Genomic DNA, 17,147 nt, shown 5'->3' with positions numbered 1-17,147 from the left:
ACGTCAATTTTGGCGGGGAAGGCGCGCGCTTGGTATCGCAGCAACCGACTCAAACAGGCCGCAGGCGCGCGGACGGTTACCAAACGTCAATAACCGTGTGCAGGTCTTAGTGGCGGCTTTTGTTTAATGATTTATATGTGTTTTTTTTTGACCAACACTTGGGTGGTTAACTGGAGGGTTACAAAACTTAGATGTGTCATTTCCGTGGTTTAGAACGGAGATTTCGGCCCGATAACTAGCTGGGATCAGGAGGCGGCTGCGCAGCGAATGGAGCAGGTGGCAGGTTACTCACAGGTAATGACCGACCTTCAGCCCCGGTGCCTGAAGGTGTGGGCTCCGCTTTGTATTCATTGTCCTATGAAGGTTGACGCATCGTCATGAGAAAGAAACTCCACCTGCAAGTCACTTCGTGAGGAGTCCCCAATCCGATCATACCCCCATAGAAAATCTCATTGCGATCCTCATGAAAGTTCAACAAACCTGGCCATGTTAATATGCTCATTATTGTGTTCTGGTGAAAGGCTTAGAGCTGAAATGTTGCATTTAATCTCTGATCGGGATCGCAAGAACGCCATCTGGCCCAGGGAGCACACTATAATTTTACGTTGTGTCTGTACATTGGCCTCTCGGATCCCCATTTCGAGATGTGGAGATGCCAGTGTTGGACTGGGGTGTACAAAGTTAAAAATCACACAACACCAGGTTATAGACCAACAGGTTTAATTGGAAGCACACTAGCCACTACCACCTGATGAAGGAGCGACGCTCTGAAAGCCAGTGTGCTTCCAATTAAACCTGGATTAGTGGTGCTGGAAGAGCACAGCAGTTCAAGCAGCATCCGAGGAGCTGCTCCTTGGATGCTGCCTGAACTGCTGTGCTCTTCCAGTACCACTAATCCAGAATCTGGTTTCCAGCATCTGCAGTCATTGTTTTTACCCCATTCCAATTAAACCTGTTGGACTATAACTTGGTGTTGTGAGATTTTTTACTTTGTTCACCATTTTGAGCAACTACTGGGATATTGCATGGGACTTTCCATTTTCCACTACGCTTATATCTTTGTTCATGCAAGCATATAGCATCCATACATACTGACTCCTCAGCGGTGGGACTGTTGGCTATGGTCTGCACCTGAGTCTCCAAGAAAGGCAAATTCTCAAAGCTACCTTGTTTGGTACTTAGTTGAGTGGGATGGGGGGGGGAAAGCGGTCCCAAATCTGGGACTGTGTAGATTGGAGAGTCTCACACTGTGGGAAAGTACAAAAGAGGATTGAGTGAGTGGGGATGGCACAGTTGGTGAGAGAATAAAGCAGATTGACTGTCTGAGGGGAGAATTGGGTCAGTTGTTTGGCTGGTGGGGTGTGGAGGAAGGGAGCATGTGGAAAGTGATGAGTTGTGGGGGCAAACTACTTAAAGCATACCATGTTGGTAATATTGTTATTCAACTCACCAGTCCTTTCAGTTCATCAACATGCTCTTCGGTGTTATCCCTCAACGTGCACCCTAAAATCTCTTTAAAGAGAACCACTTTGAAGGGGCATTGAAAATTTAAAACTCTGTCTGGGAGCACTTTTTCAAAGCATGCCAACATCCAACCTCTTAAATAAAAGGTAAATTTGCTACAGTCATGCCAGACCATAGCAAGAGATGACTGGTGGTTATTTACCCTGAAGATCATCATGCCTCAGGCAACAGGAGAGGTTGAGAAGGAGAGTCCTTCATGGTAACCTCAGTTAATGCCAGAATTGAACCTATATTAATGGCATCCTTTTCTATTGCAAATGTGCTATCCAGTCAATTGAGCTAACCATTCCAGCATTCCACCCTCAGCCAAATATTGAAAATCAAGCCTATTAAGTCTGTTTCCCTGTCATTGATATCGCTAGAACTGTTCAGTATTTCTTGTATTTTCTGTTTTTATTTTATACTTTCCCTCTAGGGTCACATGAGCACTGACAAATGATAGAGACCAAAGGGGTAGCCATGGGCACACGTATGGGCCCCAGCTATGCCTGTCTCTTTGTTGGCTACGTAGAGCAGTTGATCTTCCGTAATTACACCGGCACCACTCCCCACTTCTTCCTCCGCTACATTGATGACTGCATTGGCGCCACCTCGTGCTCCCGCGAGGAGGTTGAGCAATTCATCAACTTTACCAACACATTCCACCCTGACCTTAAATTTACCTGGACCATCTCTGACACCTCCCTCCCCTTCCTGGACCTCCATTAATGACGACCGACTTGACACTGACATGTTTTACAAACCCACTGACTCCCACAGCTACCTGGATTACACCTCTTCCCACCATACCTCTTGCAAAAATGCCATCCCGTATTCCCAATTCCTCCGCCTCTGCCGGATCTGCTCCCAGGAGGACCAGTTCCACCACAGAACACACCAGATGGCCTCCTCCTTTAGAGACCGCAATTTCCCTTCCCACGTGGTTAAAGATGCCCTCCAACGCATCTCGTCCACATCCCGCACCTCCGCCCTCAGACCCCACCCCTCCAACCGTAACGAGGACAGAACGCCCCTGGTGCTCACCTTCCACCCTACCAACCTTTGCATAAACCAAATCATCCGCCGACATTTCCGCCACCTCCAAACAGACCCCAGTATCAGGGATATATTTCCCTCCCCACACCTTTCCGCCTTCCGCAAGACCGTTCCCTCCGCGACTACCTGGTCAGGTCCACGCCCCTAAACAACCCACCCTCCAATCCTGGCACTTTCCCCTGCCACCGCAGGAACTGTAAAACCTGCGCCCACACCTCCTCCCTCACCTCTATCCAAGGCCCTAAAGGAGCCTTCCACATCGATCAAAGTTTTACTTGCACATCCACCAATATCATTTATTGTATCCGTTGCTCCCGATGTGGTCTCCTCTACATTGGGGAGACTGGACGCCTCCTAGCAGAGCGCTTTAGGGAACATCTCCGGGACACCTGCACCAATCAACCACACCACCCAGTGGCCCAACATTTCAACTCCCCCTCCCACTCTGCCGAGGACATGGAGGTCCTGGGCCTCCTTCACCGCCGCTTCCTCACCACCAGATGCCTGGAGGAAGAACGCCTCATCTTCCGCCTCGGAACACTTCAACCCCAGGGCATCAATGTGGACTTCAACAGTTTCCTCATTTCCCCTTCCCCCACCTCACGCTAGTTCTAAACTTCCAACTCAGTAACTGTCCCCTTGAGACTTGTCCGGACTTGTCCTACCTGCCTATCTTCTTTTCCACCTATCCACTCCACCCTCTCCTCCTTGACCTGTCACCTTCATCCCCTCCCCCACTCACCCATTGTACTCTATGCTACTTTCTCCCTACCCCACCCTCCTCTAGCTTATCTCTCCACGCTTCAGGCTCACTGCCTTTATTCCTGATGAAGGGCTTTTTCCCGAAACGTCGATTTCAAAGCTACTTGGATGCTGCCTGAACTGCTGTGCTCTTCCAGCACCACTAATCCAGAAATGAGAGAGGCAGTTGGCCCACCAGGTGGATTACTCTACATTCATCCCAGACGAATAAATGGCTCTCAAAGAAAACCTACTTTTTTATAAAAAAGGTTTACCTCATCTTTCTGCAATAGATAACCAAAGGTTAGAACTGGGGGTTAAAATTTTGGAACTTAATTGAATTGAATGGTTTCTTGTCACTTGTACTTTACAGTGAATAATATTTTAGAATACAGTGAAAAGCTTCAACTGTTGCCAAAATCTGGCAACATTTTGAATAGGTTTTTAAAAAGAGGAGTAAAAAGATATATCTGAGAGAGAGTGTATCTCCATTCTGGCACCTGCACCATGATTTCTGAGCCAGTTCACCAGCGACGCAAGTGCTGCCACTCTACTCGACTGCTTCGATGCCAGCTGTTCAGGACCCATGAATGTATGAGTCGCGACTCTTTCGGTGCCATCTCTTTGCCGCTGGGACCACCTCGCCAAGGCAGAGTCCTATATTGAATCTACACTTGCCCTACAACCAGGAGTCCTTGGCTGCCACCGCCTCGCTGATAACCCGGCCTACATTGGCTGCAATCAGGTGTCCCTGGCTCTACTGCTGCCTCGATTATGCCCCAATTCCCTGCTCTGGGCATACCATGATGCTGCCACCTTGCCAGCATTAGGAGACCCCACTCCAGGCTTACCATGTTGCAGCTGCCACTTTGTTAGCGCCAGGAGATCCCTTCTCTGGGCCTACTGAAAACAGGGGTCCCTGGTTCATTGCCTGGCCAGGCCAGGCCAGGCTGCCACCATGCTAAGAGTCTAGTTCCAGGCACCCCTATCCAAGATATCGCCTTGTTGGTGTCTCCATTTTGAAGAGGTTGCTGCCAGCGCTGGCTGCTGGGAGGACGTCCTTACTGCTACTACCACAACTTCAAAATAATGGGAGGAGTGGCATCAACTGCCATCACTCTGACTGCTGGGAGACTGCTACCATTGTGCACAGCCCACTTTCGCTGCTGCGCCAATGCAGCCAACTAACCCATCAAAGAAAAGAAAAACAAAAGAAAAAGAGCAGAAATAAAAAGAAAAAGACAGAAAGCAGATTGGGAGTGGTTGAGGTCTAGGCAAGACCCCACATACAGCCCTGCTACTCTGCTACCATCTTGGTTGAGTGTGAGATATGTAGGCACGTGAGTGGTATTTCTTTGAGATAATAGGAAGATAGAGCAGGTGAATGCATGACTGGCGAAAATGTGCAGGAAGTTTAACTTGTATAGACTGCACTTCTCCAAATCAGTCCAGAAAGTTAAACTTTCTGAACCAGAGATCTGGCTATGAAAAGGACGTGACTGGATACCAAATATTCCTGAAAACAGGCGTTCAGCAAATAGTACAGTGGCATTGATGATTACTGGAGACAGTGTATGTCCTAGAGCGATCATTCATCAATTAGTTTGCCAAGTTCAAATTGACTCATTTATCCTTATTCTGTTTTCCATTGGTTAGCCAAATACCCCCAACACCATAAGCTCTTATCTTGTAATAATCCTATGGATGGCAGCCCTATTAAATGCCTTTTAGAAAATCAAATACTGACTTCCCTTTTCTGCTTTTACATCCTCAAAGAATGCTAAGACCTCAATCTAAATCAATGATTTGAATGAGGAAACCAAATGAATGGTTGCTACAGTTGTGCTGTATCATAACAATTTATTTTTATTTATGCTAAAGAGCCTTTACTTCTGTCTCTTTACAACTTATACCAACTGACCTTATTTGCTGGTGCATTCTTATGTTTGTACACTCCATTCTTTCCTGCCACACTCTGGTTATCGTCAATGTATTCCCATCATGCAATCAAGACACTTGTCTTGTTCTTTCTGTTTATCTTCTCAAACCTTCCCCTCATGCAAACCCCATTCCAAGTAGTTGAAAGTCTTTTCTACAGCCTCAGTTATACAATTTGCCAGTGATTCAGATGAAAACTGACCCAATGGCAGAGCTCTCTCTTTCTCCAGTACTGGTGCCAGAGTCCCAGGAATGAAATCTATTTATTCTAAGCATGCATTCAACTCTGTTATCTGAAATTGCTTTGATACAATTTGCTTCTGTGCAACTGGTGATATTATCTACTACTGTTACCATTCTTGTTTCTTAACAAAGGTTCTAAGCTACAGCTCTACAAACTGGTGCAAAGAGCCTGCAAAGGATTAATGAGTCTGAGATAAAATGGCAAATGGAGAGGTGAAATGTGGACACTTTAGCTAAGGTAACAGAGCATTTAGTGGAGGTTCACTGCAAAATGCTGAAAAGGTATCTGGGTGACCTTATGCATGAATCTCAAAATGTTGCTATGGAGATACAGTAAATAAGTAGAAATGTGATTGGCCTTTATTGCAATAGAGCTTAAGATAAAAGTGAGTAAGTCGTGCTCAGGCTCAGAGAAGATTCAATAGGCTGACTTCTATGATGAAAGGATTATTTTATGAGGAAAGGTTAAGGATATTGAGCTTGTACAAGAGATAATGTCTTGAATAAGAGGGTAGATGCTGCAAAGATATTTCCCCTTTTTAAGGGAATCTATAAATCGGAGTCAAAATAAGAAGACTTCCATTTAAGACCCAGATGAGGAGAAATTTCTTCTGTCAGAGCATTGTTTTTGTTAAAAAGATTCAGTTGTCCAAAGAGCAGCAGAAGCTATGTCGTTGTATTCAAGGCTGACTTAAATATCGATTTCGCAGTAAATCTACGAGGTGCTGTCAAACAAATGGGGTCTACCTTGATTTTAGAATGGCAAGGCAGTTTGGGAGGTCAAATTGCCTACTCCTGCTCTTTCTTATGATTCTCAAACATGTTCCACCTCATAAGACAAGGGGATTGGCATAATTTCACCTTAAAGGAGTCTTTGTTCCCCTCATTAACTTCATAAATAGCATATTGGTTTACTCTACTTGAAAAGAGCAACAGAAGGTTTGAGCCTTCTGAGCAGCTCACTGCTGACATCTGCATCCTTTTGGAGCAAGATCTTGTTCCTAGTTAGCAAGGTGGACATGCAATGCCAGTGGACCTCAAGGTTGCCACACTCCTGAAGTTCCTCATCTCTAATTGCTTACATGGACCTTTTGATGACACCAGCAGGATTTTGTGAGCTGCTGTCCACGGGTACATCTCCCAAGCAATGGTCGTCATCTTTGCAGGATGGCAATTTATTTTGTGATGATTGAGAATAGAGGACTATCATTTGCATTCCTAATTGTTTAGACTCAGGAGAGGTTATAAAAGTGTCCAGAACAAATACTAGGACAGAGCATTTGCAAGGGGTCAGGAATTTAACTTCAGGTGTAGCAGATAGGGGACAAGTGAAAGGGACAATAAGAAGGGCGGTAGTCAATAGCGGACAGAGGATGTTGTACTTAAATGCTTACAGTAAACAAAGAAAGGTAAACAAACTTCTAGCACAGATTGAAATTGGCTGGTACGATGTTGTGGGCACCACAGAGACATGGCTACAAGGGGATCGGGGCTGGGATCTTGAGGGGAGAGGCAGATGCACGGTAGTTGCGGGGGAGATGGTTGCCTTGTCAATCATAAATTAAATTAAATCGACAAAGAGCAATATAGGGCCAAAAGGCATAGAATCTAAGTGCAAAATTGAGCAACCACAAAGGAGAAAAGACCCTGACGGCCATTATGTACAGCTGTTAGCTGTTAGCAATAGTCAGGATTTGAAGCAGAAAATAAATCAGGAGATAAATGAAGGTAAGAAAGGTGCTATTACAATAATCACGGGCACTTCAATATGCGGGTAAACTTGGAAAATGAGGTTAGTAGCAGATCCCAGAAAACAATTTGTGGAATGTCTCCAAATTTTTTTGTTTGGAGCACCTTGTGATAGAATCTACTAGAGAACAGGCAGTTCTGAATTTGGTGATGTGTAATGAGGCAAACTTGATTGGAAAGCTTAAGACAAAAGAACTCCTAGGGAGCAGTAACCATAGCATTATTGAATTTACCCTGCAGTTTGAGAGGAAGAAGCCGAAATTAGATCTAAAAGTATTACAATTGAGTAAAGTTAACTACAAAGACTAGCCGGAGTTGATTGGAAGGGGAGCTGAGCAGGGAAGATGGTGGAACAAAAATAATGTTGCTGGAAAAGCTCAGCAGATCTGGCAGCAGCATCTGTGATCAGAAATCAGAGTTAATGTTTCGGGTCCAGTGACCCTTCCTCACAACTGAAAGGAAGATAGTTGGTCAACGTTGGCAGGAGTTTCTGGGGATAAATCAGAGGGCATGGCAGCAATTTGTCCCAAGGAAAAAGAAACATCCTAAAAAAGGATGAGACAACCATGGTAGATGAGGAAAGACAGAGACAGCATTAAAGCTAGATAAAAAGAGTATTATGTAGTGAAGATTAGTGGGAAACCTTTAAAAACCAGCAGAGGATAACTTTTTAAAAAGCAATAAAGGGGGGAAGAAGTTGAAATATGATGGTAAACTAGCTAGTAATATAAAATATTTCTTTCAAATATATAAAAGATAAGAGAGAGGCAAGAGTGGACATTGGACCACTTAGATCACAGAGATTTACTGCAGGAAAACAGACCTTTTGGTCCAAATAATCCAGGTCGACCACATATCCTAAATTAATCTAGTCCCATTTGTCAACATTTGGCCCATGTCCCTCTTAAACCTTTCATATTCATATACCCATCCAGATGCCTTTTGGATATTGTAATTGTACCAACCTCCACCACTTCTTCTGGCATCTCATTCCATATATGCATCACCCTGTGTATGAAAAAGGTGTCCCTTGGGTCCCTGTTAAATCTTTCCCCTCTCACCTAAAGCCTAAACCCTCTAGTTTTGGAATCCTCTACCCTGGTGAAAAGACCTTGACTATTCACCTTAACCATGCCCCTCATGATTTTATAGACTCCTATAAGGTCACCCCTCTGCCTCTAATGCTCCAGGGAAAATAGCCGCAGCCTGTTTAGCCTTTCGATATAGTGCAAACCCTCTAACCTTTGTTACCTTCTCAAAGAATTCTAACAAATTTGCCAGTCATAACCTCCCCTTGATGAAGCTGTGCTGTCTCAGCTTTATTTTACCATGCACTTCCATGTACAGGCCAAAATTATAGGCTGGTTAGCCTGACTTTGATCATTGGTAAAATTTTAGAGTCCATTATTAAGGATGAGATTGCAGAGTGGAAGTGCATGGTAAAATAGAGCTGAGTCAGCACAGCTTCATCAATGGGAGGTCATGCCTGAGAAATCTGTTAGTACTCCTTGAGGCGAAAACAATCAAGTTAGACAAAGAAGAGCAAGTGGAAATGATTATTTGGGTTTCCAGAAAGCCTTTGACAAGGTGCTATACAGGAGACTGCTAAATAAGGCAAGAGCCCATGGTGTTAGGGGCAAGGAACTAACATGAATAGAGGATTAACTGACTGGCTGAATGCAGAGAGTTGGATAAAGCGATATTTTTCAGGATGACAGCAAGTGAAGTTCCACAGGGATCTGTGTTGAGACCACAACCGTTCACGTTATACATTAACAATCTGGACAAAGGAACTGAGGGTATTGCAAAGTTTGCAGATGACACAAAGATCAGTGGAGGGACAGGTAATGTTGAGGAACTGGGAAAAACTTTAAAAAAGGGCAAAGAAGTGGCAGATGGAATCTAGTGTGGAAAAGTGTGAGATTATACACTTTGGTAGAAAGAATAGAAGTGTAGACTATTTTGTAAATGGGGCAAGGCTTTGGAAATCTGAAACACAAAAGGACTTGGGAGTTCCTGTTGTTACGACACAGGGTAAACCTTCTTGCTTACTTTAAACCAGCAGCACAGAAAAGATTTATCCCATGCAGTAATCTGTGAAACTTTGAGAGGCCAAGAACTATTTGAAGTAAAAATTAACAACTTTATTTCTTAAGGTATAACAAAGAATAATTAACTAACAACTATTTACAACTCCTTCCTCGAACCTATCTTTTACCTTCCCCTTCTACAATACTAGTCGGATAAAACCCCCGATTAAGATTTACCAAAATTTCAAGTTTTCAAAACCAGCCAGATGTCAAATCTTATCTTCCTCTGTCTTCTTAGGGATTTCTGTTTTACAGGTCACTGATCGATAAAAGTACCTTTAAGAGAGCTATTCTCCAGCAGTCTGCAGATGCTGGTGGCTTGGCAGCTCTTCTCCCAACTGTTCAATTTTCTCCAGTCTTCTACCCAAAGCATCAGATTGTGTCATTGGCTTTTAAGATTGTCAATATACTAAATTCAAACTGGATTGGAGTTTGGTATTTATTGGGGTATAATTTAAACTGATTGGCCTAATTCGAATCTGTTTTGTCGTGTCCCTCTACACTGTAAGGGTTCTATGATTCTATTTTTCTTTTCTTTACTGGCTGTGTCCCCTGAACTGAAGAGATTCTGAATCCCTTGGGGTGTTTTTGTGTTTAAGTGCAAGGACTCAGTGAAAACACCATTGTGCAAATAATTTTATTCAATATTTCCACCACCATGAAAAACACCTATGTGGTCAGGGAGCCAATAACAAGCAAAGCTGGATAGGGGCAGGTTCTATGATTCTGTGTATCCTTCTTCCACCCTAGTCCTCTCCTGCCCCTTCCAATCAGGTTAAAGCCAAGTCCACAGTTCTAGTTATTTAATTAAGCAGGACACTGGTACCTGCATGGTTCCCATGAAGCCTGTGCCTGGAACAGCTCCCTTCTATCTCAGTACTCCGTGCCAATCCCTATGCACTGAAACCCATTCCTCCCATATCAATCTTTAATCGGTATGTTTGGTTCCTTGACTTTATTTACATCTGTCTCGTTCTTTATTTCGTCATGTTTCAGTTAACCATACTATTTTTAGGTCTTCGCTAAAGATTCCTTGCTTCAGTTTCCCCAACTTTGTTTTGAATGCTTTGTACTTTGCTGTACAGGCAACTTCATCAATCATTGCCCACAATTTGCATCTCCAAGACATTGTACTGTGATCATTCTTACAATATATTGATATTACAACAACAAATACCTATGATGCAGGTTACCACCATTTCATTGAACAAAGGATGAGGAGAAGGGTTAAATTTACAAAATTCTGACTAATTGTACTTCTGGTTTTCTCTTCTCTTTACAGTCTGTTGGAATACAGTGCAGCTTACTAAACCGGAAATCTCACCTAGGCCTGGAGCAGATTTCTGCAGTGGCTGCATCAGGAAGTTCATTGCTTGGCTCAAAAAAGTACAAGTTCATTGTAGATGATGAGACTAGTGAAACTATCGTGATCTGCTCTGCCTTCAGACTTCTAGAGAACCTGCAATTGGATTGTCCAGTAGGACAGTTGTTGAATGAAGCAATACAAGCACACCACAAACAATACAAAAGTGGAACATCCACTCTCCTATTCCTTGCAGGAGCATGGAGTAAAGCAGTTTTAAATTGTATAAACCAAGGGATTCCCATTCCGATCATAGTATCTGAGATGTATGGAGGGCTAGAACATTGCTTTGAAATACTAATATCACGTCAGATATCCATAGACAGCATTTTGGAAAACTCACAGTGTAAACAAAGGTCGCAAACGATTAAAGCTGATGGATTATCATGTACTTTAACTAGCTTTCCCACCCAGCCGACAAACGAAATGCAATCAGTTGTAAAGGAAGATGCTCACTTTCAGTCAAATATATCAATAAAAATGAATTCCAGCAGCAACTACAGCATTAGCAATGAGCATGGCTCCTCTATGTTGTCTTTTTCAAGTAATATAATTACTCATGCCTCTTCTGACCAAGGTCACCCAAGTTATACACGCAACCAAGCAAAAGCAAGAATAAACATGAGCCGACACTTTGTGAATTCAAATATAAACAGACAAGAAGAAGCGTTGCCAGATTTGTCAAATAGTTTTCAACAGGATTCATTTTCTACTCCAGCTGATTCTACTCGCTTTACTACCCTGGCTTTATCGTTGAGCCATGGAAACCATAGGATGATGAAATTAGCAATAGAGGCTTACAAAATTCAGACTCAAAGTATTTTGCAAGAAACTATTAAAAGACCTCTCCCAGAATTTAACATTGATAAATTGGTTACGTATTTCTTACCAGGACCACCTGAGCATGAGTCCTGTGTTAGTCCTGGTTTTGTCACATTAATTTCAGAAGATCAGTCTAAAATTGTTCAGGATTTGGCAACTTTGCCTCTTCATACTATATTTATAAGTGGAGATTTGACTGATAAGTACCGTCATCCAGGATTCAACAGAATTTCAGATATAAAAGTGGTCACTCAGACTGTTGAGGACATTTCCAAAACTTTAGAAGAAGAATGGTTATGTAGAACAATGGATATACTTCATAAATTTCATATTAATTTGATTCTGGTGAAAGGACTAACATCTCCATATTTAATGAATAAGTGTCTGCAAGAAAAGATTTTAGTTATTCAAGAAGTTAAGGAACCTGTATTTCAAAGATTAACAAAGGCTATGGAAGGTATCCATGTAACTTATATTACGCAAGTAAAAGAGAATTGCATTGGAACTGGAGCACATCTATGTTTATGGAAAATGGAACATGGAAATATACCAAATTCAGGAGAAAGATTTGCTGTTCAGATAAATACATATAAAACTGCTGTGATCACAGTAGTGCTTTGTAGCCCCTTAAGGTGTAAGCTGCAGACATTAGTGGACCAATTCTGGAGTTGTGCATACCGTCTAAAACATGCCCTTAGTGAAAGATGCATCTTTCCTGGTGCAGGGGCCACTGAACTTGCCTGCCTATGCCATCTAAAGCAGCAAATACTTAAAAACTCTCCTTGCACCCTTGGAATTAATGAAACGAGTTGCATTGGAACACATCATTCTTCATGGTTTGCAGAAACTGCAGTATTGTTCAAATCACAAGTCTTGCAAGCCTTGGCTGATGGCTTGATTGAGTATCTAGTGACTGCTATGTTTAATACTGGCATGTATGAAACACCACTAGATGCTTTGTCAGAAGTGCAAAAGTGCCTTCACGATAATGATGGAACATTTCCTATCATTTCAGAGTTATCGGAGCAACATGTGAAAGTCGATATACCATGTAGAAGTTCCTGTAGCAGTCTGAGTGATGACTGCTTTGATTATGAAGTCTATGACAATGTAACAGTTAAGCTAGAAGCTTGGCGAAGGGCTTTGAATCTAGTGCTACTGGTACTGCGGGCAGATGCTGAAATTATCACTGGCACCAAAGCTAAAACCTATACAGTTAGTGAAGCCCAATTAAGAGAGGGAACATTCCTATAGCATGAATAACAAGATCAGCAAGTATGCAGTTTCCAAAATAGAAGTCAGGCATAAAGGTTTCTGCACTCGTTCTTCACTGTGCCCTACATCTGCATGCACACCATATGGGTGCTAGAAAAGATACGCTTAAAACAAAAGAAGACATGCATATGTGTATAAACAGATTGAAAGCTTAATCTAGTCGTGAATGTAGACAGCAAGATATTTAAGCTGCCACCACAGGTACTCAGCCCATTACATGAGGTTTTGGTCCTTCTAAATTTACTGTAAAAGGTTTACTTGTTGGATTGCCACTACTTCTATTTCTTGTTATAGAACACAAATTAGCAAATTGGTACAATAAAATATAGACAGCTGGAATTTATTTGCAAAGTATGTTGTACGAACCAATAGGTGCAAATGTCTCAAGAGGCTCAGGTTCAAGTTCCACCCACAGCAGAGGTGTGTAATAACATCTCTAAATAGGTTGATTAGAAAATATTAATGTTAGCCATTATAGTAGTAAATATCACACGTACATCAGAATCTTCCCACTCCTTTGGTGACTGGATTATAAAGTTGTGCAGGCTGTGCAGTAATCTATACAGTTACAAGTCAGATTGAGTACCCTGTGCATATTTGCTGGAGGTGGACTACAATGATACTCCAGATATGACAATCAAAAAAGACCTCTACCTCTAATTGTGTCAGTTCCTGTTGGGCTGAACAATAAAATTGTACCTTATCTATGACGTCTAGCTTTCTGCCTAATCCTTGAATCTTTTAAGATCCAGAAATTGAGAATTCCAGAGATTTGTAAACCTCAGAATGAAGAAATTTGTTCTTATTCCCAATGGCTACCTTGAGTCTATATTCCTTGAGTTCTAGACTCTCCAACTGGAGGGAATCATGTCATAGCATCTACTCTATCAAGCCCTATCAGAATCTTATATCTTTCAATTAGACCACCAGTCATCCTTCTAAATTTTAATGATACATTCTATTTGATCTTTTATCCAGCACAGAGACCCAGTGGTGATTTATCAAAGTGTTGCACAAGAACATCAAGACTTCTATACTTTTGTACTTCAGCCTATTGTAAAATAAAGATTAACCTTTCTAATTGGTTGCCGTTCCTACATGTTAATTTTCCGTGCTTCTTGTCCAAGCACACCCAAGTCTGCCTGAACATAAAGACATAATAGTTTTCTTTAGAAAAAAAAGCTTTTGTTTTAATTATATTTTTCCTACCAAATTGATCACATTTTACCAAATTATACTCCACCTGTCACTTTTTTGTTCAATCACACATAGATGTTTTATTCCTCCACACAGCATGGGTTCCCACATAGCTCGGTAATATTAACAAACTTGGGACCATTCCATAACCTATAGAATTTTGGATGATCACAATGTGTTCATATATTATCTTTGAGCCATCTTTTCTAAACCCTTAGATATCAACCATCAGGTCGAGGAGATTTATTGGGCTTTAGTCCATTCATTTCTCCAGTATTTCTTTGCTAATATTAAGTACTTTACATCCCTTGTTACTAATATCATTAATGTTCCTCAAATAATGTGGGAAAACATTCTAAAGTATTTAAAATTGAAAAATCTAAAAATTGACATTGAACCTGTGAAGAAGGTACAGATGTCAATCTCTATCTATCTTGTTAACACGTGCAGTCAGTGCCATTTTAAAACCTCTGGGCTGTCAGTGCCAAGTTATTTCAGGCAGGAACTATATTTAAAATGGAAATTGTGGTTTTAAAACATAACTAAGATCCCAAATTTCACTCTGGGTAAGAACTCTTGGAGCATGACAATCTTTAGAATTCAAGAATGATCTGATTCAGTGCCATTTCAGAGACCAACATCCCTTCTAAACCCTAAAGGATAAATTCACTGATTGCCACTGCCTCCATCTTTTCAGCTCTAGAAATTCTTCATTTTCAGGTGATGACCCAAATTTGGAAGCATCAATTTAGCCAATCTCCAACAGACTCTCCGACTGCATAGAAATGTTTTTTTCTCGTGTCAATCATAGCTTCTTGTCTGAATTACTTACATCTGCACGCTCTTGTTCTCAGTTCTTTCTTCAGTGGGAATAGCCTCTCACTGCCTATACTGCATAGACTTTTGAATACCCATATTAAGTCTCTTCTCAATCTTCTCAAGCTGCAGATACGGGGGTGGGGGAGTGTGGGGTTGCAGGGTGGAGAGGTAGTGATAGGTGAACACAGGTAGAGGGTATCACCTGGTAGGTTGATGCGAGGAATGAATCCGGTTGGTAGCTGGAAGGAAGAATCGATCAGAGGAATGGAAGATGGGTTGGGAGGAAAGTCAGGGGTTGGGAAAGGAGGTTATTTGAAATTGGAGAACTCAATGCTGCCCAAGTGGAAGATGAGGTGTTGTTCCTCCAACTTGCGATCTGATTCGATGTGGCAATGGAGGAGGTCGAGGATGGTTATATTGGAAAGGGAGTGGGAAGGAGAATTAAAATGGGAGGTCAGGTTTGGTCACTGCATGCCCGGCTGAGATGTGCAGCAAAATCTGCCCTGAGTTTACATTTGGAGTCTCTGATGTAGAGAAGACCATATTGGGAGCACCAGACACAGTAAATTACGTTCTGGATTAGAGTGGTGCCGGAAAAGCACAGCAGTTCAGGCAGCATCTGAGGAGCAGGAAAATCGACTTTCGGACAAAAGTCCTTCATCAGAAATAGAGGCAGAGTGCCTGCAGGGTGGAGAGATAAATGAGAGGAGGGTGTGGTTGGGGGAGGGTAGAAAAAAGTACAATGGGTGAATGGGGGTGGGGATGGAGGTGATAGGTCAGAGAGGAGATTGGGGGAAGGTAGCAAAGAGTACATTGGGTGAATGGGGGTGGGGATGAAGGTGATAGGTCAGAGAGGAGGGTGGGAGAGGGTAGCAAAGAGTACAATGGGTGAATGGGGGTGGGGATGAAGGTGATAGGTCAGAGAGGAGATTGGGGGAAGGTAGCAAATAGTACAATGGGTGAATGGGGGTGGGGATGAAGGTGATAGGTAAGAGAGGAGATTGGGGGAAGGTAGCAAATAGTACAATGGGTGAATGGGGGTGGGGATGAAGGTGATAGATGGCGGAAATGTTGTCGGATGATTTGGTTTATGCGAAGGTTGGTAGGGTGGAAGGTGAGCACCTATGCGAAGGTTGGCCAGTTCCACCACAGAACACACCAGATGGCTTCCTTCTTTAGAAACCACAATTTCCCTTCTCACCCAGAGCAGCTTACCATGTGGAACCTTATCAAAGTCCTTATTGAAGGCCTACCAGTCCTGATGAAGGGCTTTTGCCTGAAAAGTCGATTTTCCTGCTCCTCGGATGCTGCCTGACCTGCTGTGCTTTTCCAGCACCACTCTAATCTAGGCTCTGATTTCCAGCATCTGCAGTCCTCACTTTGGCCTACGTCTATTGCCCTGCCCTCATCAACCTTCCTGGTCTCTTCATCAAATAACTCTTTATGAAGCAAATGTTTGAGGCATGATCTCCCAGTCAAAGGCAAAAGTGAGGATTCCTGATGAAGGACTTTAGCCCGAAACATTGATTTTCCTGCTCCTTGGATGGTGCCTGACCTGCTGTGCTTTTCCAGCACCACTCTAATCTTGACACTACTCCCAATCAAACCCTGTCTTTTCAAATGCATGTGTATATCTTATCCGTCAGAATCTTCTCAAGTAACTTATGTATTGGACCAGGTCCAACCCTTCAAAATATTTTTATGTAGGTAGCCCAGACCATAAATTTGCTATTTGCTTTAGGTAAGTGTACAGTGGATATTCCTGGAGTGAATTAGCTCATATGACTGCCAAGTTTTAAACAAACAATTTATTTACAAAATTACAGAATGAAACACAAAGAACAGAAAATAAAATACCAGATAACTTATCCTATCCAAGACCCAACAGACTATCCAGACTTAATGATGCTGATCCAAAAATACTTGCAACAGACCCAATAAACACATCCCTTAGCAGAAAGAGTTAAAATGAAACAAACCAGGGCTTACTGGCTTGCAGTTAGAGAGAGAGAGAGACAGTACCCGGCTGGACTTTCTTCACACACAGGTGCAGGTTTTATTACCACCTGTGGTTTTCCAATTACCTAAATGTATGACACATCTGGCAAAATTCAACCATATCCTTGTGCAGTCCAGGCCAGTATAAATGTCTTTGAAATTTAGCCTTGTTTTCCTCACTCCTAAATGAACTCCAAGTGGTAGCTCATGCACCACTCACAACATCTTCCTTCTGTACTGCACTAGCAAGACAATTTGATGAATTTCTGCCCATTTCTCATCTGTTTGAATATGCGATGGTCTCCATTTCCTCACTAAGACATCATTTTTCAGGTAATAACACCCATTCAGAT

The 17,147-nt window shown here is 42.4% G+C and overlaps 1 protein-coding gene across 1 annotated transcript; it reads left to right on the top strand.

Annotated features, from left to right (window-relative positions):
• The first annotated feature begins 40 nt into the window (after positions 1-40).
• bbs12 (Bardet-Biedl syndrome 12) lies at positions 41-13,826 on the top strand. The gene is made up of 3 exons (XM_072584202.1): positions 41-103; positions 214-294; positions 10,603-13,826. Exons 2-3 carry the CDS (start codon positions 268-270, stop codon positions 12,757-12,759), a joined length of 2,184 nt encoding a protein of 727 aa, XP_072440303.1. The 5' UTR covers positions 41-103; positions 214-267; the 3' UTR covers positions 12,760-13,826.
• The last annotated feature ends 3,321 nt before the right edge of the window (positions 13,827-17,147 follow it).

Source organism: Chiloscyllium punctatum, chromosome 14, assembly GCF_047496795.1.
Source record: "Chiloscyllium punctatum isolate Juve2018m chromosome 14, sChiPun1.3, whole genome shotgun sequence".
Lineage (NCBI taxonomy): Eukaryota > Metazoa > Chordata > Chondrichthyes > Orectolobiformes > Hemiscylliidae > Chiloscyllium > Chiloscyllium punctatum.
The sequence above is the reverse complement of the archived record's forward strand: the minus strand, read 5'-3'. Positions and strand labels throughout refer to the sequence as shown.

Excerpts from the sequence above, each read along its gene's own strand:
- bbs12 (XM_072584202.1), top strand. The coding sequence starts at position 268 with ATGGAGCAGGTGGCAGGTTACTCACAG. Across the intron at positions 295-10,602 it reads AGGTGGCAGGTTACTCACAG|TCTGTTGGAATACAGTGCAG; the intron begins GTAATGACCGAC and ends TTCTCTTTACAG.